The sequence below is a fragment of the Letharia lupina genome (assembly GCF_014066315.1).
Source record: "Letharia lupina isolate WasteWater1 chromosome Unknown contig_6, whole genome shotgun sequence".
NCBI classification, from domain to species: domain Eukaryota; kingdom Fungi; phylum Ascomycota; class Lecanoromycetes; order Lecanorales; family Parmeliaceae; genus Letharia; species Letharia lupina.
The window spans coordinates 224,848-247,260 of NW_023502975.1; the positions used below are offsets into that span (position 1 = coordinate 224,848).

Sequence of the window (22,413 nt, forward strand, 5' to 3'; positions counted from 1 at the left end):
CATCATTGCGGCGCAAAAAGCTCAAGGACAAGCGCCATTTGTCGAACCGCTAAATCCGAACATCCCGGACATAAACCGAAGTCTCCAACCCACAAACCATTCATCCCCAACTTCCACCCCCACAACCCCCTTCACCGACCTCCCTCCGTACCCCATCCCCACCAACAACCCCTCCCAAAAATGGCACAAGGCGTCGTCAAAAGCCGCAAACCCCCGCCCTCCTCACGCAAACCCTCAACCGCCGGTCCCAAAAAAGGCCAACGGGCCATCGCGCCGAAGAAGAGGAATCTGGTGACGCAGAAGAAGATCACCAAGGTACGTCAGATATCGGATGTTGTTCGGTTGAGGGAGAGAGGGTGTGTGTGCCGCTGACGGTGTGTGCGCAACGGTGTAGAAGTACACGGCCGGGTTGACGGGGAAGACGGAGCGGGCGTTGGCGGAGAGGGCGGGGCATTTGGAGATGTTGGGGGGGGGGAAGAAGAAGAAGAAGGAGAAAAAGGGGGGTGGTGCTGGAGACGGGGAGGGGAGGGAGGGGGGGAAGGGGAAGGGTGGGAAGTAGGCGGGGGGGAGGAGATGGGGTTTGTTGGGTTGACAGAGGAGGAGGGTAGTTATGCATAGCCGAGGGAGTTTGCTTGGGATAACTTCGAGGAACATCTGCGAGAGGGACGGGATGCGCCGGCCAGCCTGGAAGTACAAGTGCGAGCGATAAAGACACCCCTTGCTGCTCCGCGCGTGGATATCGCCAAAACACCCGAGCGCCCACAAGACTTCCAGTTCCAATCAAAAGTCCGCTTGGACAATCAAACGGCCCTCGCCGCCTCTCCACCACCCGACTCCAACGCCTCCTGTCTCGCCTTTCCCCTTCCGATACCACCTAGACCTACACCCATCCTCCTAGCGACATACCTCTGCGCAACAACGCCCACGCCCAGGGAAAGCACTTCTTCAACCCACTCCGCAACCCACTCTCTCGGATCTACGCCACCTGTATTCACAATCTCCGCAATCTCGTCGGGTAAGCCTGACTCGGCTGATTCGGAAGTTGCGGACGCGTCAAGCCACTCGGTCCATCTCTGTGGCAGCGTTTGTGTGACGGTGTTGAATGTGATGCCGTGGATAGGATCGTGGAGGTAGATAGCAAAGGAAATTAGCTCGTCATCCTCCTCTGGCTCGACAGCGCCTTCCTCACCCTTTGGCTGAGACGTTGGACCGCCGAAGAAGTCTTCGGGCGAGGTCTGGCTGATGGCTTGGATGGCAAGGAAAATGTCGCTGCTGCGGACTGGGTTGCTTTCACTCAGGACCTCCGTAGCCTGCTTGGCCGCTTCCTCCAACCCACCGCGTGGCGCAAAGTAGTCAGTTGCGTAAGACTCGGCGCTGACTTTCGAGAGCTTGGTTCCCTCTACAAGTCCCTTGACGGCTCCCAAGTTTCTGGCTTCGGTCGCTTGCCTCCACCAGGGCCCATCGCTCCAGCCACTGCTGCTTGAGCCTGTGAAACCCGCATCCTCGCCCCGCCTCTGAGTGGATTCTTGCCCCCGCTGGATGACCATGAGATCGCCGCCCTCGACTTGTGCCATGACGCGGGAGAAGGTAGAATAAATTAGGGGATCGAGTGAAGGATAGCCGACGATGTCGTGGGTGATGTGGATTTGTAGACGCTCGTGGGAGGAAATAGGTGGAGCGAGGGTGTGCAAGATGTTTGAGAAAGTTGGAAGGGCGCGAGAGCGAAGTTCGCCGCCTAGGATCAATGTCAACATCAAGATCACAGCTAGAGGAACATTGGAAGAGCGTACCTAGACCGCGTAAAGCACCCACATTGCCCTTGACCTGCTCTGCCCACCGCTGAGCCTCCTCATTCTGCCTGATTTCCTTTGCCAACGCTTCAGCCTGCTTCACAGCAGCGCTCGCCGTAGAAAACACGCTTCCCCACCATCCTCCACCCGAGCTCTGCGCCTGCACTGCTTCTGGCACAAAAGAGGCAGACTTCTCGGGTTCACTCTCCCCTTCTCCACTGCTCGCTGGGGTAAAGCTGTTATGGAAAGATCGGGTACTGTCCCCAGACTTGCGTAGACGTGCTTTCTCCTCACTGGACCGCGCGCCATCGGTAGAGCTCGGTGTAGCTGCTCGAGTAAGCTTAGGAGACGACCTCGTTCCCGATGCTGTTGATGTACTCTGTGGCCGAGGCGTATGTGGGCGACTGCTGGGCTTTGGTCTCTCTGGTATGCCTAGTTCTTCGAGGAGATCTGCATCTGTTTGCTGGCCGTCTGTTGCTGGTTTGGGGGCTTGGACTGCAGTGCCATCGCCCTCCAACCCCTCGAATTGAGCGAAAAGCTCTTCATCCGTCAGCTTTTCTTTCTTCGACATGATGTGCAGGTTTTCAAACTCGTACAAGGGGTGGAAGTGAAGTGAAAGTGGATGATGCTAGTTGGTTGCTCGGGATTGGGCCAGGGTCCTCGGCTAGTGTTGCTCTTTTGAAAGATTGATAGAAGTGAATTGAACAACACCACAATAATATCATTGACCGGTTAAATAATTAAATAATGTCTATTGATTGTATTGTAAAGATGGCTATTGTCCATCCATCCTGGCGAATTGACCAGCCACTCGCCTCTGAATGGGGTATAAGTAGGTGTCCGAATCTCTTCCAATTTTCTCATTCTACAACATCCACAACATTACATTGCTGTACGCAGACATTCTCTACAAGCATCTTCCTCACTTACTTTGGCTACTTCTCGTACCGTTGCATCGTCTCCGAGGTCTGGTACCCGTTGTTTCTACAAGAACACCCCCTTTTCTCCATTTGCAGCAAGCTTCTTTTGCTCTCAAAGCTATCATGGACCCCGATGTATGTCTTGTTTTTCCGGTTGCGTTCCCATCTCTCTGACAAATGCAGTCATATCAAGCCGGTCAGGCTGGTCCTGACAGTCCCTACCGTTTTGGCGTCACGCCGGCCAAGTACGTCCAGCATCTGGCTCCTGTTGGCCGCTTTGGTGGTGCTATTCGACCGGCTGGTTCCCCGTTGAATCCAGCTACCTCTCCTTACGACAGTCCCTATACTGCTACCACTGGACAGGCTGCTTCCCGGTTGGTTGGAGCAGATACTCGTCCTGCTACCCCTTCTCCCGCCAACAATGGACCGGCTACTGGCCCGTCGATTGGCGCCATTGCTCGTCCTGTTACTCCTACCACGACCGCTGGACCGGCTGCTAGCCCGTCTAATGATGCCATTGCTCGTCCTATTACTCCTCTCACGACCGCTGGATCGGCTGCTAGCCCAAATATTGGATCAAAGACTCGTCTTGTTACCCCTGCTCTCTCCGCTGGAAACAACAGCGTCCCCTCTTCTCCGGCTCAGTCTCCGGCTCGTTCCCCATCTCCAGACGCCATACAGCTCATCTCGTCCCTCGCAAACTACGAATCCCTCTCGGATGATGCCCTCTACGATGCGGCATTGAATGCTCAGCAAGCCATGGTGAAATGGCAAGAGGAGTACATGGCCCTCAAGACCGAAATCACTCGCATGCGCAGATCCCCTCACAACAGGAAAGAGAAGCGCAAAGCCAACCCACGCAAAGTCGAAGATCCCAACGAATACGACTCTCTAGGGCAGCCTACCCCCAACATCACCCAAACGACGGGTAACAACCCCCAAAACACAACCAGACCACGTGCCACCAACCCCATCAATAAGCCACCTTTCAATGGCCGCAGACCCCGCAACGAGCTCCATATCGACATGAACGAGCCCATGCAGCCCGTCGAAGGCAAGCGTATCCGCAAGCCACGCGTCATTGACGACATCGACGCAGCGGTAACCGCCCCCAAAAAGTCCACCAAACGCGCCCGAGAGCCCGATACCAATGACGCCAATGCACCGGCAGTAGACCAGCCAGCTACCAAAAATCAGGACACGCGCGCCCGCTCATTCACGCCACCGGACTGGGTCCGTACCGCCCGCACCATCAAACCGGAGGCCAAAGAAGCTTCCGCAGCCCCTCAGATCGAACCAAAGAAGCGGGAACGACCCGCCAAAGTTGCTCCAAAGCCACTCATCAAGACGGAGCCGAAGGAGGAGACGGAGGGCAAGGACCCCGTGAGAGCGGCGGCCGCGAGACTGATGTGGGCGAAGCGCCAGGCCAACGGGACGAATGGGCGCCACGGAGGTGCGCCGAAGGGGAGTACGGTGGCCAAGGCGAAGGGGAAGGAGGAAGGCGGAGAGGGGGGGAAGTAGCCGGAGAAGGGGCGGGGATGGAGGGGGAGGATTGGATGTGATTTAGCGAGATGCAGGGGAAGATACCCCGAACAAGACATGAAATGGCACGTTATTTAGTTGAGGGTAAACCGAGGAATACTTCGTTGTTGGGGGAGATACCCCAAATATCACACACTGAATGGTCCGGAACCGGAGAAATGATCCAAAATGATGAATTTGTGTCTATGCTCTCGTGATTCATAAGGCATCATCTCATCAATCTGTCTACGTCAAGCCCTGAACCTCCAAGTCCGGGCCCATTGGAAGGTCATATGGAAGGTCTACAAGCCCATCCAACATCCAATTCAACGGGTCAAAGACCTCGTAATTGGATTCCCCACCGAAGTCATCCGAAGGGGTGAGGGTACCGCCGACCAGGGCTGAGGGGGCGAGACCGGTGTCTGCGAGGGAGGTGGCGGAGGATTCGACGGCGGAGTCGGGGTTGGTTGGGTTTCTGAGCGCGGCTGGGGACATTGTCAGCGATTGACGAGTACTTGTAGACAGGGAAAGGAAGAATGGGCATACATTCGAGGTTGCCGCGACCTTGGGCTTGGAATTCCTCCCGCCATCGCCAGACGGAGTCGAAAACCAGGCTCATGCTCATACGGCATTTGACTTTGAGTTGCAATGAGCTGTCAGTGCTGTCATTGGTCGCGACCGCTCGTCTCGAGCCAGCTCCGCTGCTTCTCCAGAGCTGTGCCAAGACCTCAGCTAATCTGTTTGGCAGATCATTTGTGAAAACACTGATGGATCGGATTGCTTGAATGGTGCGGTTGAATAAGTTTCTGCCGTATTCGATGTCGACGTGACTGGCGAAGAAGCTGTTCATTAGCTTCAACAGCGAGAAGCCACCGGCAATAATCATTTGGAGGATGTAATTGGTAGAGTAAATGAGTACGTTGCCCGCGGCTGTGTTGACGTTGAAGGCCGCTTCAAGGAACGAGGTCGTCGAGCGCCACAAGGCGAAGAGGTCGATGTGGTAACGGTTTGAAGATGGGGAGTCGAAGAAGGCTGAGAGACGGAGATGAAGGTTGGCGGCGCGGAGATAGACTGTAGAGACTGCCAAAGTGTTAGAATTCTTGGAGGCTGGTGCCAGGGTCGAGGCGATCTGAAGACACGAGAAAGGTGGCCACAAAGGGCGAAAGTTGGGGTGGCAAAAGATGCACGTACAAGAACCATGAAGGTGCAGCTTTTGCTCCAGATCCTCGTAATCTCTAGCAAGGAAAGTGGTATGCATCCATCGCTCGTTGTCACTGACCAACCCTACAGGGTCTAAATGATTGCTGTACAGCGCCTTTGTAACTTTGTTGCTAAACGTTTCAATCAACAATCGTCCATAGACGTCATCAGAAAGTCTAAAGCTAGGTTCGTGTGCCCCTGAAGGAGCAAGCGTCCAGTCATAGAACGTTGTTGGAGGTTGACCGTAGCCAGTAGCGACTCTTTTGAGGTTCAGCTTCTGTAGGCGGGTGGAATGCACGATGGTAAGACTTACCGCTGTGCGACAGCATTGCAAGTAGCCCATGTCCGTACACGATCCCTTAACTCCTCTTCCCGCAATTCAACCTTGAATTTGGTAAAGTCTTGGGCATGAGAGGGTCGGTGCAGGCCAATCTGCATTGCGATTTGCATCATCAATCCGGAGAGCATGAATGTCGGATCTGAAGAAGTGCTGCTTATTGGTAGAGGCCACGTGCAGAGAATACATAATGCTTTCACAACAATGTAGTTTTGGGGAACTTCTGCAAGCGTCTTCCAAAGTAGTTCAGATAGTGGACCAGCCAACGCGGTCAGAAGAGAGAGGTCGTATCGACGAGTCGCTACGCTGACGATGACCCAGAATAGCAAAGGGGATGATTGGTGGTATTCGTCTGGGGGCCTTGTTGGATCGAGGAAGGGTATAAAAGGATGGTGGAACGTAAAGAAGCTGGTTATCCTGTCAGACGAGATTCATGTAGGGTCTGGACTATCACATACTACTGGAACAATTCCTGCACCTGGTCGTGGGTAAGAACAATATCCCCAATCCGTCTGGTAAGCAGCAGCTGGGCATTTGGACTCCTTAAAAAGGATCCACCCTCAAGTCCAGATCTCAAGTCCATCAAAGATGCCACAGCCTCCTCGGAGCCCATATACTGATCCTGATGTGCAGGTAGGTGGGATATAGTAGGGCTAACAGAAGTACTCAATGCAGCCTTGATCGTAGGTCCAGTCGTAGGTGGTGAGGTCTGTTGGAGGCCTAGCTGCCTTCTCAACTCCACGATTTCTCGCTCCATCTCCGCATTTTTGCTCCGCTTTCCTACTCTTTTGAAGTTGGACTCGATCTTGCACTCCAGGTTTAGGCGCTGACATCGTGTGCATGTCGTGTACAACGGTTCCGTAACAACGTCGCACCGTAGCTGATCGTTGACTCATCAGCTGTGTAACCTTCTCTGCGCACGACCAATGCCAAACCCACCTTCTGCTGCCGGCATTCATTACACGCCCTCTTCACTCCGGGTTGTCTCCTCTTATCCCCAAAACTGCCCTCATATTCATCCTGCTCACTCGCGCTCGAACTCTCTCTCTTCCTGCTGCGTTTCCCTTTGACACCGGTGGGGCTGGCGGCTGTACTTGTGGGAGCAGTATTGCCAACGCTGCCAGCACTGCTCTGTGGACGAGGCAATGCAGCGGCGGGCAGCGGGTTCATGGGACCGGAGAAGCAAGGGAGACTTAGTTGAGACAGCGCTCCGAAGTCGGTGATTTGAGAAGGGCTTTGAGCATGGTGGGGGGTTTAGCGTATGCACAAAGGTCCGGAATCCTTGGCGCTGAGAAAATCGCACACACCCCTTCAAGAACAGTAGTGAATAGCTTCATCTTCTCCAATATTGTAATTTCGTTACTACCTTCGTAACAAGCGAAGCTTCTATATACCTCGCTTAGCCATTTCTTAGTGTTTCTTCTCGATGATTCCATATAGCTCCCAGCCAACGTAGATAGTATACGATTCTATAGCAAATGAAGGAGAGGCCAATAGATATTGTGGGCGAAAGAAGAGATAATACGAAATTGCTAAGCAAGGTGTATAGGAACTTTACTTGCTACGAGTGGTGAAAAGGTTAAAGAGAGAAGATGAAGCTATTCGCTACTACTCTTGGAGAGGATGCTAATAATTTTGCCACGCACTTAGCTGGCTACCTCGACGCTAGCGAGGTAAATGCGTAGCACAATTTCCGTGGAGAAGGCGGACTGGGCAGAGTGTACGATTTCAAACAGCTTTCTCTTATACTTACAGATGTGCGAAGATCCTCTGAATACAATGCCAGAATACAACCCCGAAATTGCCCTTTTCCCATTCTTTACCTCTCACACCCAAACGGACAATTCCCATCCACCGTCACCGCCCCCTCAGGACACGCAGTATTCTTCGGCAAATACATCGGCAGCACTGTAAGACAAGACACATCAAGGGTTCCATCCGCATTGACGTTAACCACCGAGGACCCTTTAGCCTTGCCCTCAAGCGTGCAGTCATAAGCACCATCAAACAGCACCGGCAAACTCAGTCCCTGAAGGTTTTCGTAAAGCGTCAAAGCAGCGGAGGGATCCCTCGCACCGTTGGCAGCGGGCGTTCCAGCGGAAGAGACCTGATATTGACGCTGCGTGACGGAGCTCCAGTAGAAGGTGTCTAATTCTCCGCCAGTAGACACGCTTGAATGACACACAGTACCTTTGGGACTGCAGGTTCTGTCTAGCTGGAAGGCCGCTAGAGTAGATGTGGCTAGGGCTGTTGTGGTGAAGTTGTGCTTTGACAGAACCTCAGACAAAGCGATGGTGTTGGCCGCGGCGTCGAGAGGAGGGAATTGGTCAGGATTGGTGACGTTTAGGGGGAATTATTTCAGTACCGTTCGCACCGGAGAAGAGGCCGGCGCCAGCGAATGTGATGAATGTTGGGACATCGCTCATGATCAGCTGGAGACCTGCTTCCAGAAATCGAATTAATGGCGGATGCGGACGGCAAGCTCGCTTGCGATAGCTCGGCGAGTTCGGTGCTGTTCGTGGTTGAGGGCCACATTGCAGAGCTAAACCCAGGCCCGTGACGCAGACTTTCTGTGAAGGCTTGAATAGCTATGTTCGCTAGATTTGAGACATTTGTTGATGGCTGCATAGAAGCTCCTGCAGCAGCAGTCTTGAGAGGAAAGTCAGTAAGGTAATCGATGAAGGCTAGATCGGACACTGCTTACATCCCAGAATGGCAGTCCGGCAGTAAAGGCTGTCAAGAGAGCCCTCAACTTGATCTTTGCGTCTCCACTCGTTGCCACGATAGTTGAGAGTGTCGAACTTTGTGTCGATGTTGATTGAAGGGCTAAATCAGGATTAATCAAAAGCAACGAATTATTGATTACGCATATTTGAACGATCTATGACTGACCAGTATAATAATTGGTAAAGAACGCATTGACGGCCAGTATGTTCCTCACAACATATGTGGCCTGGGGTGCAATGCTTGGAGACAGGAACGGTAAGAACTGAATTGGCTGCGTCCAATCACAGGAACCAAGTGGTGCGCCAATTCCTCCAGTGGTGTTGATGCTTGTCCAATCCTCCAGATTGACTGTTGCCGCTGCTCGGCGCAGAAAACACGTTGACCAGGGTTCATCTGGCTTGCCAGGGTTCATCTGGCCTGCAGCAGTATGTGTCTGGTGTTTGAAAGTTTGTCACTGCTCCTACATAATCTCCGTTGGTGCAATTGGGTGTCGTCGCTCTCCATCCTGTTGTTGGATCGCCGAGATATTTTGCAATGTCCAGCTGGTCCCAGCATGTGCTGTCGAAGTTACCATTCAGTTGCGTGCAGCTGGAAGCTTGCCTTTTTGCAATAGACTAAAAGGTTAAGACACCTTCGATAGGTGTCCCCGCCGCAAGAGCGAGGAATGTAGAAGCTGGCACAACAAAATGAGGAAATGAACTTAACATTGTGAGAATGAGCGAGCGACGAGACGGTTCTGAGATTGCGACATACGTATTCTTAGTAGTAAAAGTCTAGAACAAGAATATGGGATCAGATGTATCTCATGAAAGGGCATCGACGGGTTGTAGGTCTTTATACAGAAGCGCATTGATAGTTAGGCGCACAGTCCTCCCACTTGAAACGACGCGGCCGTCGTTCCTGGCTATACATCGCGGTGTGCTGTTTTATTGCGATCTGGCAGAGGGCTTGTTTCGCCTTCGCTCTTTTCACGTTCCGCAATGCGTATAGCATTAGATCTGTTCTGTTATCTAGTAGTCTGATAGAAAAGCTGGGTGCCAGAGAAGTCCCATTCGAGTGGGGCGTCTGTTGCGCGTATGTCACATTGAGGCTGAGGCGACTGCCCAAATCGGGCATGCCGTCGCTGTTTCAGCGCCAATGGACACGCAATTCATAACCACAGGTCTTGACAAACTCATTCTCTTCTTTCTTGACTGACTCCAAAGTCGAACGTCGGAGAAGAGAGAATGGAAAAGATTATCGAAGGATTGGTTTGTTCTAGCGTAGTAAAGTCTGCACTCGAGAAAGGTAGTTCACCCATAACGTACCAAGTAGGGATTCGTCGATTATTCAGTAGCAAGATGGAGGTAGCAGATTGTTAGAGGTACGGCGGAGCGGCGAACCTGTCGAGGACGCCCGCTGGTCAGAAAATAAAAAGCACCGCAACACCATTGTACCAGCGCCATTAGGAATCGAACCTAATACGAACTAGATACTCCTAACTACACTGGTAAGTAGATACTACGCGGACGAAGGACTGAAGGACTGTTGAAGTGCGGTGGGAAGCTTTGCTTCTTTGGCAACGCCGAACAAGCAATGTTCATCGCCAACGTCCTGTTTTCCCCTTCCTAGACACCAAAGTACCGTGGACCACATCGTCAGCTCTCGAATTCTACGAGAGCTGATGGACTAGATGACCCCACAACGTACCCGGGTCTCTCAATGCCAGTCCCTTTTTATTTGGCAACTAGGGATGCGTAACGTCAGGTCAGATCTCCCTTGTCATTTGACAGTCATATGTGGCCAAATGACCGCACTAATAAATATCTACCACTATATTTGCTATATTCTAATTGATCAATTAAACCCTCAGGCAAATAACGGACGATTTCAATTCGTTGAAATAGCTATCGTTCGATCTTTGCCATTATCTTACGAGGATCCCCCACTCAAATTTGGCCCTTATTTGATATGTATTCCCTATAAACCTCATGACCCTTCCAATCCTCCTTCTTCTTCTTTCTAACCGGTACCAGCCATCGTAATATCCTTATAGTCAGCCAATAAGACGTCCCTCTCCTTCTCGCTATTCTTCTACTGATCGATGAATGGTGTGAAAGCACTATGGACGAGCGTATCTGATAGAGGTAATGTGCGCCTAGCTATGCTTGATAGTAGAGTCTCTATTGATTGTGTGATGGTGTAGAAATAAGAGTGGTAAATAAATATCGAGTGCTTTGCGGGGAAATGTGAGGGTATTCGGCGTTCGGCTAAACTTCGTGTCGACTAAGATCTAACCTAACTAGTCTAGCGTGTCATATGTCATATCAAAGGGATGTCAGCCTATGACCGTCAGATGACTGTCATAGGGGTCAAATGTCAGTCATTACGCATCCCTAGCTGCAACTCAACTCACTGAAATAGGCATTTTCTTCTGCGTTTAGGAAATTCTAAGTGATGGCCAGGACTTATTGCTTGGGCCCGTTATGCGTAGATCTTGGGTGTTTCTGTTTCAGCTTCCTGAATTTCATTTCTGTAACACTAGCGTTGGGCTAACGGTGTCGCCAAGTCTGAAGACTGCCATGAAGCTCTTTCGCTAAGTATCAACCCTACCTACTACTTTGGACGAGTGGTTACAGATGACTCGACACTTATCGTCCGAACCAAGATATACAAATCGGTAGAACACTTTAACACAGCAACTATGAATTATCGTTAGTGGGCTCGGTTCGTCCGGCGCTAGATGTGCTCAGCCGTCCAAGGGTCTCGTATCAAACTTCAAATTGGCTTGGCATGCTTAAAATACTTTCTTGTGTTTAAAGGGGATAAAGGAGTATCTCGTACTTCTTTCTTCTCCACAAAACATTCTTTCCTATTGCAACTTTTGTCTTTCTTCCTTGTATACGACCACTCCGACGCTCATTGACAGCATCTCCTACGTTGCAGCGTTTGAAGCAGGTTTCATACAGCACTGTGGAGAAAAATACTACGCATAATCTACATAGTCACACCGAACATGATTTCCCTCACCGTCTTTCTACTGTCTTTGATCGCTCTCAGCGCCGCCCAGAACCAGACCGTCTCTTTATTCCTCCCTAATGCGGATCCGCAAAGCCTTGTTGGGTCGATCGTTGGGGGAGTAAGAGATCCTAACCTGACTTCCTGAAATATGCGGAGCTGACGATGAATCTATCAATCAGGATGCCACAGCAACCACCTATGTTGTTCAGTGCGCCAATGGTGGATCCAACGGTGCGGCAGCTACCACCGCAGCAGCAGCCACCACCGCACCCGCCGCGGCAACTACCGACTTTGGCGACGATGGGAGTGATTCATGCGGGCTTCCAACTCCTCTAACCCTTGTGGAGGGCCCATCGACTGTCGCCTATTCACTCGCTCTCGATGATTCGTAAGATTTTGTCCCTGTGTCTGGCCATTGTCGCGACTGACTTCCGTGCAGTGTCATATCCGTCAACTGCGTTCTTTCAGGCACTTCGGTAGCAGTGTGCACCGCGGCAGCCAGCGGTGCTATCCGTACCCAGGAGACTGGAGTACCCACCCTGACAGCCACCACTCTATCTGGCACCGACGTCTCCTACCTGCCCGTCATTATCACGGCCGGCTCAGTCACTAATACTGCATCAACACCCACATCTACCGCTGCATCGACCACTGGGGGAGCGAAGGGAGGATCGAACGGTGGCTCTACAACCTCGAATGGTGGAACACAGACGCAAACCGGTAGCACCACCAGCGCGTCAACGAAAGCGAGTGGTGCTGCTATGCACATGGGACCAGCGATGGGTATGGGAGCAGCGGGTGCCTTGGCGGCCATTGCTGCTGTGGTACTATAAGTGCAGCGTTGCGGAAGCTCTGCATAAAGTTGGAAGCAATCGATTGGCATGGCTGTATACATGCATTAACGTGTACATTAGCGTAGCCCTGCACGGAGTCGGCCTGAAACGACTTAAGAGTACACAATACAAGACTAGATTGTGCTGCACGAAGACCGAGCACGCCCGAGCCATGCCTTGTTAAGATCATGGCTTGTCACCCAGTGTCTCCTGTAGCTATCACACGACACACGTTAACAGGAATTGGCCTCATGATCATTACTATTGCCATCCGCAACAATCCCAAGAAACACGACTCTGGCTTCAGGGTCAAGAATTGTTGTTCACGCTAAAACATGTTTCTTGAGGCTTTGATGATCTGGTTCGCTGGTCTATTTTAGCACACGCTCCCAGCGGTTTCGTCGTCCTCCACTAAAACACACGACTCTCGGGAAAAGTTTGGTATCAGCTCTGTAAAAGAAGTCTCCATCTTATGTCGGTAAGTCAAAGCGCCGTCCCAAGGTCGAATGATTAGCTCGTCCGCCTTGCATATGCAGCGTCGTCTGTCACATGAGCCAACCGTTGATGATATACCTAAGATATTATTGGGGGGCCGGGGGGGCGGGACGGCTAGAAGTTTAGGGGGTTATGCTAGCGTCGCAATCAAATCCCCGAACATGTCAACTTCAAGTATTCAACCGTATTTCTTTTTTCGAAGGCAAAAAAGATAGACGCTCATATCATTGTTCCCAACAGGCAGCAACTTAGCCCCCACAGCGATTCCTTCGGTATCTAGCTGACAGCCCCTAGCGACGGATTCGCGCAGCTTGCCGCGGACTCGGTCAGCCTGCGGCCTATCGCATGAACGACTGCATCAGCCTCTAGGATCAGTACACCTTGCGCTTCCTCGAGCGACTCATCTTCCCATCGCTATCTACCAATTTTCTAGAGCTAGCTTGAAGGACAAAGTCACCGCACACTCGAACCCCACCACATTCCGGCCTTCGAGGGCCACTGAGAGATACAAGTATACAACCAGGGGGCAGCAACGTCGCGGAGGCCTGCAACAGTATGAGGAGCCGCGGTTGTTCACTTTGCCCAATAGAAGGCCCAGCACTGTGAAAGCTGGAGGGAATTGGAACTCGGAAGAAAAGAACTGAGCAACACCAGAAAGATGCCCGGCAAAGACCTCGGCGTTGGTGTGGACGTTTTACCTCCTCCCAACCTCGGGTCGCTGAAGGGTCATAAGAGTCTGCCACGCAGGAAAATCATCTCAGATGACGCAGATTATGGGCGCCCCATACGGCAGGAGCGGAGAATGGGGCACAAAAGCGAGCAAATCAGCTACAGCTCGGCCGAGCGTATCAAATCGTGGATACCGGAGGCTTCGCCAATTCAAGTTATTCCCGTGGTCGGTAAACCACTGACACCGCCGATCAATTTCAGGGACGACTTCCAGAGCTGGATTAACGATGTCGCCCTGAGGGGCAGAGACTTAACCAGGACAAGTGATAGTCCTGGCACCACCCCCTTGGTTCAACAAAGCCCACCGACTCCAGAAACAACGCCACCCAAGGTTCACCGTACCCGAACTGCAGCTTCGCGCTCATCTACTCGCAATATATCAGACAGTCGGACAGATTCGTTCAAGACCGCACGGGAAAACCAGTCCTCGGACGACGAGGGTCAACCACTGGATCCTCCATTTGGCCACCCTGCACGGGTGGAATGGCTGAGAACAACGGGGCTTTCGAAACACAATGATGTGGGACTTGGCTTGGGATTGGAATCAGAGGACGAGGGACCTACACCAAGTGAGATAACTCCAAAGCACGTGGCTAAGCATCGAGATTTTGGCATTTTTGATGGAACATGGGACGCCAGTGACGAAGATAGACACGAGGGTGGTAGTCAAGAAGATCATAGCTCGGCGACGTCTGTGCCATATGGCAGACGAGCTCACAGACGCTCAAGAATGGCAGAACCACCCACCCTAGACTCCCCTACGCTAGGACAGGAGGCTGAATCATCTTTTAAGAAGTCCCTCAGTCTGCGACAAAGAGTCGAGAAAAGCCGCCATAGTCTACCAGCAGCATCAACCGAGAAGTTTGCGGGGCAGATACCCTGGCCTGTGAAGGAAGACTACTTTGACATCGACACGGAATTACGCGATATGAATAACAAGCGGCTGTCCCAGACGTCTACAGCCTCCACTGTGGTTGAAGCTATGGTCATTCAGTCTCCGCCTCGACGACGACAAACATTGCGGCATACCGTCAAGATGGAAGACATGAATTCGAGCACTCCACCACCACCTTCTAATCGCAATTCTTTGAACTCCAACGAACGTTCGTCGCTTCGACGACGTCTACGCAGGAGCGGGAGTCCAGATCAAGAATTAAGAAAAAGCTACGCATCTGCAGATACTCCTGAGAGTGTGGACTCCAACCCTTCCAAAGCACGACAGGATCTTGTTCCAGCAATCGGGTTTCCTGATCGTCTATCCTCCCTTCAATCTTCTGCCTCTGGTAGCAAACATCTTTCGAGAACTTTTTCAATCAACTCGCGTCAGCAATCATCAAGACCGACAACCGCACCCGAAGAATCCGTCGGCTACTTTGACGTCCCACCACGCCGTGATCGTCGAACCATGTCTGTTGTGATACACCCTCCAAAATCGTCGAAATCTGAAGGCAAGCCTGAAAAGGGAGCGGAGCCACCCCTCCTCACGCAGACCTCGTCACCTTCGGTGCCGACTAGTAGTGGAGTCTCGAGAACAACATCTGTGACTTCTGCAGGGATGGGTACCCATTACGATCCGCCCACGCCGGCAGACCAACCTCACGCAACACTCTACCTTAGTGATCCTCCAGACGAGCATAACCTCAGCGTAGATCGAAATATGGGCGAGTGGTCTGCAATTCGCCCACGCTCAACCCTCGTGACCCCCTTTTCTCTTCGCTCGGCCCACTCGTCCACCCCTGGTACACTTGAGGTCAATGAGGCAACCGCCATAAGCATCTACCCTCACACGAACAAGTCCATACTTGTCATTCAGCAGATGGCAGGAGGAAGCGACTCTAGCCCTAGAGAACAGTCAGCGATAATTGCTGGGAACGCCAACATCGCGCTTCCGGGCTCAATCACCCCTATCATTCACCATCAATCACCACCAAGAGAGATTCTGAACTCACCACTGCAAAATCCACGCGATGCTCCGCAACCTCCGGATCTCAGAGTCATTGCACCCACGCCCGCAAATGGTCGCCCGTCATCTGAAGCAACGCCGCCAATGCCAAGCACTCCAGCCAGAACAAATCGTTTCAGCGCTCCAATCACATCAATTAAGCGTGCCATTTCTGCTCGTCGCCTCTCTGAAAGTTTTGTCTCCCCTTTCGCCCGGACATTTTCGCTTCGTGGCACTGCTAGCACTCCTCGTCGGCGCCGAACCATAGCCAATCACCCAGAACCAGGGTCCAAACTCCACCCCTTTTGGCGACCTCGTGGCTTCTGGGACGATGTTGACGATAGTGATAGCGATGAGGAGTTTGGGAACACTGGATTCCTAACTGGGAGCCGAAGACCGTCCCAGAGCATTAAAGAGACTACCCCTCGGCGAACAGCGTCCTTAACGCGTCGTCTGAGAGGGTCACTGCATTTGCCCCATTCCCCACAAAGATTGCGGCGGTTGTCTGTATCTTCTGAGATAAATCAAGACCTTTACGAGTTCGTCAACGCAAACAACGGGCGTGACCATGAGGAGAGCAAGAGGGATGGCGTACTTATTCAGCCAAAGTTTCACCGCGACACAGAGCGGAAAATTGATACTACACCGAGGAGAGCGATGTCTTTGACGCGCCGACTGACAGGATCGCTTCGATTGCCTCATCCCGCCCGTCGACAGCGGCCGCTGTCAATATCTTATCCACTAGACCACAATAACAACATTTTCGTCCCTGCGATTGATCCGGAAGACGAAAATCGGAAGGAAGACGTCATGCCCCGTCGGACAAGGTCATTGACCCGCCGATTGACGGGGCCACTACGCTTGCCTCATAGCGAGCGGCGAGGAAGAACATTGTCAATCAGTGCCCCACTGCATCCGGACGAAGATGAGTCTATCAAGCCAAAAGTCAGTGGTGCAGAAGAGTGGAAAGCAGATGCCACACCTCGACGAACCGTGTCGTTGACTCGTCGACTGACAGGGTCACTACGCTTGCCTCATCGTGAGCGGCGAGAAAGACCGTTATCTATCAGTGCCCCACTGCATCCGGATGAAGATGAGTCCATCAAGCCGAAAACCAATGGCGCAGACGAGTGGAAATCAGACGGGGCACCTCGGCGAACCATGTCGTTGACTCGCCGACTGAGTCGATCGCTACATCATCCTGCGCGTCCACCGCGGCCCTTGTCAGTGTCGGCGGCACGAGATCAAGACGACTACGAATTTATCCAGCCGAATGAGCACCACGGGGAGGAGCAAAAAGCGGAGCGGATGCCGCGCCTAGGCTATCCGGTCCAATTTGTCGGGTTCCAAGCATTTGCGGAGAAGATTGAGCGGAGGCGCGAAGCTCGGGAAGAAGGAAAGAGGGAGGAGCGAAGGAGGTGGTTGACCGATAGGATCAGGCATGTGGGCACTGACGACGACGCAGCTCGGACAGAGCACTTCAAGAGAGAGATGGGCGGATTGTGAGGCAAGCTGATGTTCGACTAAGGGGAAGGGAAGAGGGAAGTTATTGAGCGAGCGGGCGAGCATCTTCTTGGACATCCCCGGCATGGTCCCGGGCGCTCTGGATATATGATGATCAGACGGCTGCGACGATTCTCCTACGCTCCACCTGGCAGACGTGCAACGATGTGATCGGGGAGAGGTTACATGCTTCCTTTATAGACATGTCTCATCGTTTACTTTTTAGTATACTGGCTATATTATACAACTTTAGCAGCGCTGAAGAAACCTCATTCTTGCGTTACCAAAACTTGCCGCGGTGGCTCTCTTTCCAGCTTGTCCAGACATGTTGTCGGCCCACAGCATTGCAAGCACGAAGCATGTCAAGCGTCGTATGAATATCGTGGACAATGTAGAGGCCGCGCAGCAGGCAGGGTGGCAGAGTTGTAGAAAAATCATGGTGGTGATGGTAAGGGTTCGGGACAAGGATTTAATCATGATTGCGGAAAGAAAGTCAGTGAAGCGATTGGGCCATTTGACGAATGTGGACAGTATGGCGTCATCTTGCAGCAAGCATAAGCCATCAGGGACAACATGACCAAGAATTCACAGTAAGAATTGATTATGTCCAATTCTACCAAGTACAAAGTACACACTGGCCCTGCCCACCTATCGCTGCACTTCGGGTATTTTTATTATCATACAATTTATCTGCCTGTCACAATTCCACAAGGAAAATACTGGAGTACTTCAAGTTCCTTTGCACACGTGTGAGAGCGATGACATAAGCGGCAACTGTTACCGAGCTCTTGGATTCTGTTTCTGCCCACTTCACATGTTGAGCAGATCCATCGTCATACTTCTTCCTGCATCATCGCGATCGGCCTGCGTAAGCAAATAATACCTCCACCACTCTTCAGTACCATACCATCACCATCAACATCACCCTCACCCTCACCCTCACGCAAGTAATACCTCCACCACTCTTCAGTACCATACCATCGCCATCAACATCACCCTCACCATCACCCTCACCCTCACGCAAGTAAAGGCTAAGGCACTTCCTCGTCTGCACTTGTCAATCCCTCACCTTCTGCCTCCAAAACCACTCCTTCACCATCCGACCTCTGCCTGCACCTTGCGCCATTGCTTCAAGGCCTGTCCTGGTCAAAGCGGGCCCCTCAGCAGCCGCACTACCAACCCTTCTCAACACCCCAGAATCAATCATCCAACATGTCAACCATACAGAACCTCAAAAACTTCATCAGACATGGCAAGCAAGCCAGACAAGCTCACGGTGACCCGACCACCAACGTCTCCCCCGTCCATGCCCAACAGCAACGATATGTCCCGCCACCGCCAAACGCCCAATATGCCATGAGCGATCCAAACGTCCTCGACCACAAACCATTACAACACGGAAACGTTCCCGGCGCAGACTACTCAGCAGCAAACATCGACAATCGAAATGTTGCCGCCCAGGCAGGTGGTGCTGCCGCCAGAGCAGCGGGTGACAAGCAAAGAATCGGCGACGCTGAAACCGTGTCACGATCAGGAAAAGAGACTGACCCGTCAGTCATCGAGAGAATCGTTGCGGAAGAGAGGGAAAGCCAAGGGAAGCTGCCAAAGTATCCCGGCTTGGAACGGTGGACCCTGTTGGAGAAAATGGGCGACGGTGCCTTCAGCAACGTATACCGTGCCAGGGAAGCTAACGGCCATGGACCCGAGGTTGCCATCAAAGTCGTCCGCAAGTTCGAGATGAACTCCACACAGGTAAGTTTGGCATCGGCACCGACGTCTCTCCTTTCTCATGTGTTGCATTGCAATCCACGCATTGCCACCCTCCCTCAACATATCGTCCACTGCGACGCCTTGCCAACATCAGATGGTGCAATAGGGCGACAACCATCTACATCCGGACTTCAAAAAGCAACCCAAGGTTGTGGAGGTGCGCATCGCATTCCTTATACATCTGCTGCTATGCGCCTTTGCCTTGTTCACATTGACCTCTCCACGAAAAACTCCTACTGATTCTCTTTCCCTTTACGCAGAGAGCAAATATTCTCAAAGAAGTTCAAATCATGCGGCAACTAGACCATCCCAACATTGTCAGACTCATCGACTTCTCGGAATCTCGGCAGTACTACTACATCGTTCTCGAGCTCTGCCCTGGAGGCGAGCTGTTCCATCAGATTGTCAGATTGACATACTTCAGTGAAGACCTCAGTCGTCACGTTATTGTGCAGGTCGCGGAGGCTCTGGAATATCTACACGAGACTGCTGGTGTTGTACACCGGTATGTGGACATCACGCTACCTGTGATGCAGATGCTGATTCTTGAACAGAGACATTAAACCTGAAAACCTCCTCTTCTACCCCACTACTTTTATTCCTACGAGACACCCCAAACCTCGATCGGCTGAAGACGAAGACAAGGAAGATGAGGGAGAATTCATCAAGGGTGTTGGAGCGGGAGGTATCGGGACGATCAAGATCGCGGACTTCGGGTTGTCGAAGGTCATCTGGGACAGCCAGACCATGACGCCATGTGGTACCGTTGGATACACAGCACCGGAAATTGTGAAGGATGAACGCTATTCGAAGAGCGTTGATATGTGGGCATTGGGATGCGTTCTATATACGCTGCTTTGCGGGTTTCCCCCTTTCTACGACGAGAGCATTCAGGTCCTTACCGAGAAAGTGGCACGAGGCCAATATACCTTCCTTTCGCCGTGGTGGGATGACATATCCAAGCCTGCGCAAGATCTCGTCTCACATCTCCTCACTGTTGATCCTGAACGACGGTACACCATCCAGCAATTCCTCAACCACCCATGGATCCGGAACACCAGAGAAGAAACCTACGCCGCGGCCGACGCTCCACCCCTCGCCACCCCTCTCTACACTCGTCAGAAGGAATACGGCTTCGGGAACCAAAAGCACGGTGGCACAACACCGCCGGATGCTCTCGCAAGCCAATACCTCGAAACACCAGGTGGTCATCAACGCCGCGTAGACTTCCGCTCCCCTGGCGCTGTCAATCTGCGTGAGGTCTTCGATGTCAGCTACGCCGTTCACCGTCAAGAAGAAGAAGGGAAGCGTCGCAAGAATTTCCCGCAAGGCTACCGTGGTGCAGCTGGAATGAACGGCCTCAACCCGCTCAACGAAGATGATGATGACGACTACGACGACCTCGATGATGACTTGGCACCGGCTCAAAACCCGCCCTCCAAGCTGCCTAAACCGCAGGGTGGCGCGGCGGACGTCAGCAGCGTGGAACAGAAAATGAGAAGCACAAACCTCGGCAATCCTAGTGCTGCTGCACAAGCACGACAGGCAGCTGCGCCAAAGCAAGCCGGCTATGGTCAGCACAGCCCTGCAGTTGCGGCGGCAGCGAAGCAGCAAGTGAGGAAGAACAGGGGCGCCTTCGAGCTCAGTCTGGACAATGCAACACTCCTGGGACGGAGAGGGAAGGGGCAGGACCCGAGTAAACTTAGGGAGCAGATCGTGCAGTAGAGTCGGCGGAAGCCTTGTGAAGAAATGAGACGGGTCAAAACAGCAGATAAGAGATTTGAAAGTGCATAGGAAAAGGTGGAACGCTTGCACGTAATACAGGCATGTGGCTCATGAGCTAAAAGGCATGAACACTTTCTCTTCTCCCCGGGATTCGAGATATCATTTAGGCAGATAGCCTATCAAATGAAACATGTGTACACGATGGTTCTCTGGTGATAAGAATGCAAGCGGGAGCTCGGGATAAGCATCGTACCTCCCTTGCACAACATACATACTAATCAAGTACTCTTTCGACATCTAACAAGCAACACTGCATTACCAGCATCGTTGAATAACAACTAGGCCTGCTTGCTCGCCAAAGTCCAAAGCAGCATGGGCATGCCAGTAGCGTCCGTACCCTTTCCCAATCGCTCAAAAGCAGGGTTTTGTTGGATGCAGCTCCCGAGTGAAAAAATCGACAAAGGTAGGGAAAGCCTCCCTTACTTCAAACCCAGTCCTCTTCTGTCCCCAACCCCCCCCCCCCCGCCGCCCCCACCCCGCTCCCTCGTTCGATTTCGATTTCGTTTTTCTGGGGGGGAGGGGGGGAGGGTCTCGTGTTGAGAAAGCTGCTTTTCACAGCCCTATTCGCGGTGGTTGGCGGTGCAGGCTGGGAGGGGGGGAAGGTCTAGCCTCGGGGGCAGAGGGAAGTCGGAAGCTCGACTGAACGACGGTGAACTGATGGAAGATGGAACTTTGTGCGGGGCCGGGGAACGGGGGGGGGGGGGAGGAAGGGGGGGGGAGGGAGGGAGGGAGGGAGGGAGGGAGGGAGGGAGGGAGGAAAGATGGGATGTCGCTGGGGGGGGGTGGGGGTTGGGGCCAGTTGTGAGGGAGGAAAGATGGGGGGGGGTTGTGGGGGGGTGGGAAGGAGGGAAGGAAGGAAGGGAGGGAAGGGGTTGTGGGTGGGAAGGAAGGGAAAGGAAAGGCGCATGGTCTTGATTGACTCGGGATTAGCACTCGAATGTATCACTTACTCGTTCAGTGGTCGGTCCGCGACGTTCGCGAGGTATGTGCGTGTCAAAGGCGAGGGCGGCCAGTCCTTCATTCTTGCTCAATGGTTCAAGAACAGGGCCTTGCTGCCATGGACAGCCGCGCTCGACTTGTCTGATGTGTGGCTTCGCCTCGAACGGTAAGGCCGAAGCCGTTGACTGAGCCGTTTTTCGGAGATGGGAGTCTAGGGGCTCGTGGGGAAGCGCTTGAGCGAATATCTGTTATACCTTGACTATCCATCAATCACTCACCGTGTCCAATAGCCATCGGTCCTGCCGGTCGATCCCCTGGATGTCGGAATTCCAAGGGGCTGCCTTGTGTATGTATGCACGACTTCGTGCAGATGTCTGGGTCTACTCCATGATGTACGAAAGCCAGAAGACGGCGAGTGCGATCATATCGTAACTGAGAAAGAGTACAGCGATCGTTCCGACCTGTCAGCCACAGGACATTACCGAGCCAGCCAAACGCGCAGAGAGAGAGAGAGTCTTGAACCTCAGCGAAGCTGCGACGAATCGTCGTGCGATTCTGGAAACCGCATCTTTGTTTCGCGATTTTTGGTGCAGAATTACCTTGCTCTGTATGGATTCTGGCGTTGCAGGACCACTCACCTGTTGGATTTGCGATTTTTTGATAATGAGATTGATACCCTCGATCATCAAAATTATTCCAAGCGGGGTGGAAGCTAGGACGTATACCCACGTCTGTCGACAGATTCGGGCTTCATCATGGACAAATAGACACCGACGCCTTGGGGGTGGAGGGGTGGACGATTCGAGGATCAGTGTTGAAAATGCGTGGATTGGTCAGGCAGTACGGTATGTTAACAAGCACGATTCATGTTAGCTGATCACCTGAAGATGCAGACGATCGCCTTCAACAGAATTTTGCTCAT

At 52.5% G+C, this 22,413-nt stretch overlaps 8 protein-coding genes across 8 annotated transcripts; 5 read left to right on the forward strand and 3 right to left on the reverse strand.

The window, feature by feature from the left end:
* Positions 1-180: 180 nt before the first annotated feature.
* Positions 181-559, forward strand: HO133_008994 (uncharacterized protein; the record flags this gene model as incomplete). Its single annotated transcript, XM_037299855.1, has 2 exons — positions 181-315; positions 395-559. The coding sequence occupies 2 exons, from the start codon at positions 181-183 to the stop codon at positions 557-559; spliced, it is 300 nt and encodes a 99-aa protein (XP_037154681.1).
* A 241-nt stretch (positions 560-800) lies between these two features.
* Positions 801-2,361, reverse strand: HO133_008995 (uncharacterized protein; the record flags this gene model as incomplete). Its single annotated transcript, XM_037299856.1, has 2 exons — positions 801-1,735; positions 1,791-2,361. The coding sequence occupies 2 exons, from the start codon at positions 2,359-2,361 to the stop codon at positions 801-803; spliced, it is 1,506 nt and encodes a 501-aa protein (XP_037154682.1).
* Positions 2,362-2,833: 472 nt separating this feature from the next.
* Positions 2,834-4,231, forward strand: HO133_008996 (uncharacterized protein; the record flags this gene model as incomplete). The annotated part of the gene is made up of 2 exons (XM_037299857.1): positions 2,834-2,845; positions 2,894-4,231. The coding sequence occupies 2 exons, from the start codon at positions 2,834-2,836 to the stop codon at positions 4,229-4,231; spliced, it is 1,350 nt and encodes a 449-aa protein (XP_037154683.1).
* A 246-nt stretch (positions 4,232-4,477) lies between these two features.
* HO133_008997 (uncharacterized protein) lies at positions 4,478-6,938 on the reverse strand (the record flags this gene model as incomplete). The annotated part of the gene is made up of 6 exons (XM_037299858.1): positions 4,478-4,716; positions 4,778-5,311; positions 5,423-5,691; positions 5,745-6,176; positions 6,227-6,648; positions 6,708-6,938. The coding sequence occupies 6 exons, from the start codon at positions 6,936-6,938 to the stop codon at positions 4,478-4,480; spliced, it is 2,127 nt and encodes a 708-aa protein (XP_037154684.1).
* A 649-nt stretch (positions 6,939-7,587) lies between these two features.
* Positions 7,588-8,194, reverse strand: HO133_008998 (uncharacterized protein; the record flags this gene model as incomplete). The annotated part of the gene is made up of 2 exons (XM_037299859.1): positions 7,588-7,958; positions 8,134-8,194. 2 exons carry the CDS (start codon positions 8,192-8,194, stop codon positions 7,588-7,590), a joined length of 432 nt encoding a protein of 143 aa, XP_037154685.1.
* Positions 8,195-11,490: 3,296 nt separating this feature from the next.
* Positions 11,491-12,328, forward strand: HO133_008999 (uncharacterized protein; the record flags this gene model as incomplete). The annotated part of the gene is made up of 3 exons (XM_037299860.1): positions 11,491-11,613; positions 11,675-11,883; positions 11,935-12,328. 3 exons carry the CDS (start codon positions 11,491-11,493, stop codon positions 12,326-12,328), a joined length of 726 nt encoding a protein of 241 aa, XP_037154686.1.
* Positions 12,329-13,481: 1,153 nt separating this feature from the next.
* HO133_009000 (uncharacterized protein) lies at positions 13,482-17,000 on the forward strand (the record flags this gene model as incomplete). The annotated part of the gene is made up of 1 exon (XM_037299861.1): positions 13,482-17,000. One exon carries the CDS (start codon positions 13,482-13,484, stop codon positions 16,998-17,000), a length of 3,519 nt encoding a protein of 1,172 aa, XP_037154687.1.
* A 1,209-nt stretch (positions 17,001-18,209) lies between these two features.
* On the forward strand, positions 18,210-20,492 carry HO133_009001 (uncharacterized protein; the record flags this gene model as incomplete). Its single annotated transcript, XM_037299862.1, has 3 exons — positions 18,210-18,749; positions 19,028-19,272; positions 19,322-20,492. 3 exons carry the CDS (start codon positions 18,210-18,212, stop codon positions 20,490-20,492), a joined length of 1,956 nt encoding a protein of 651 aa, XP_037154688.1.
* Between the last annotated feature and the right edge of the window lie 1,921 nt (positions 20,493-22,413).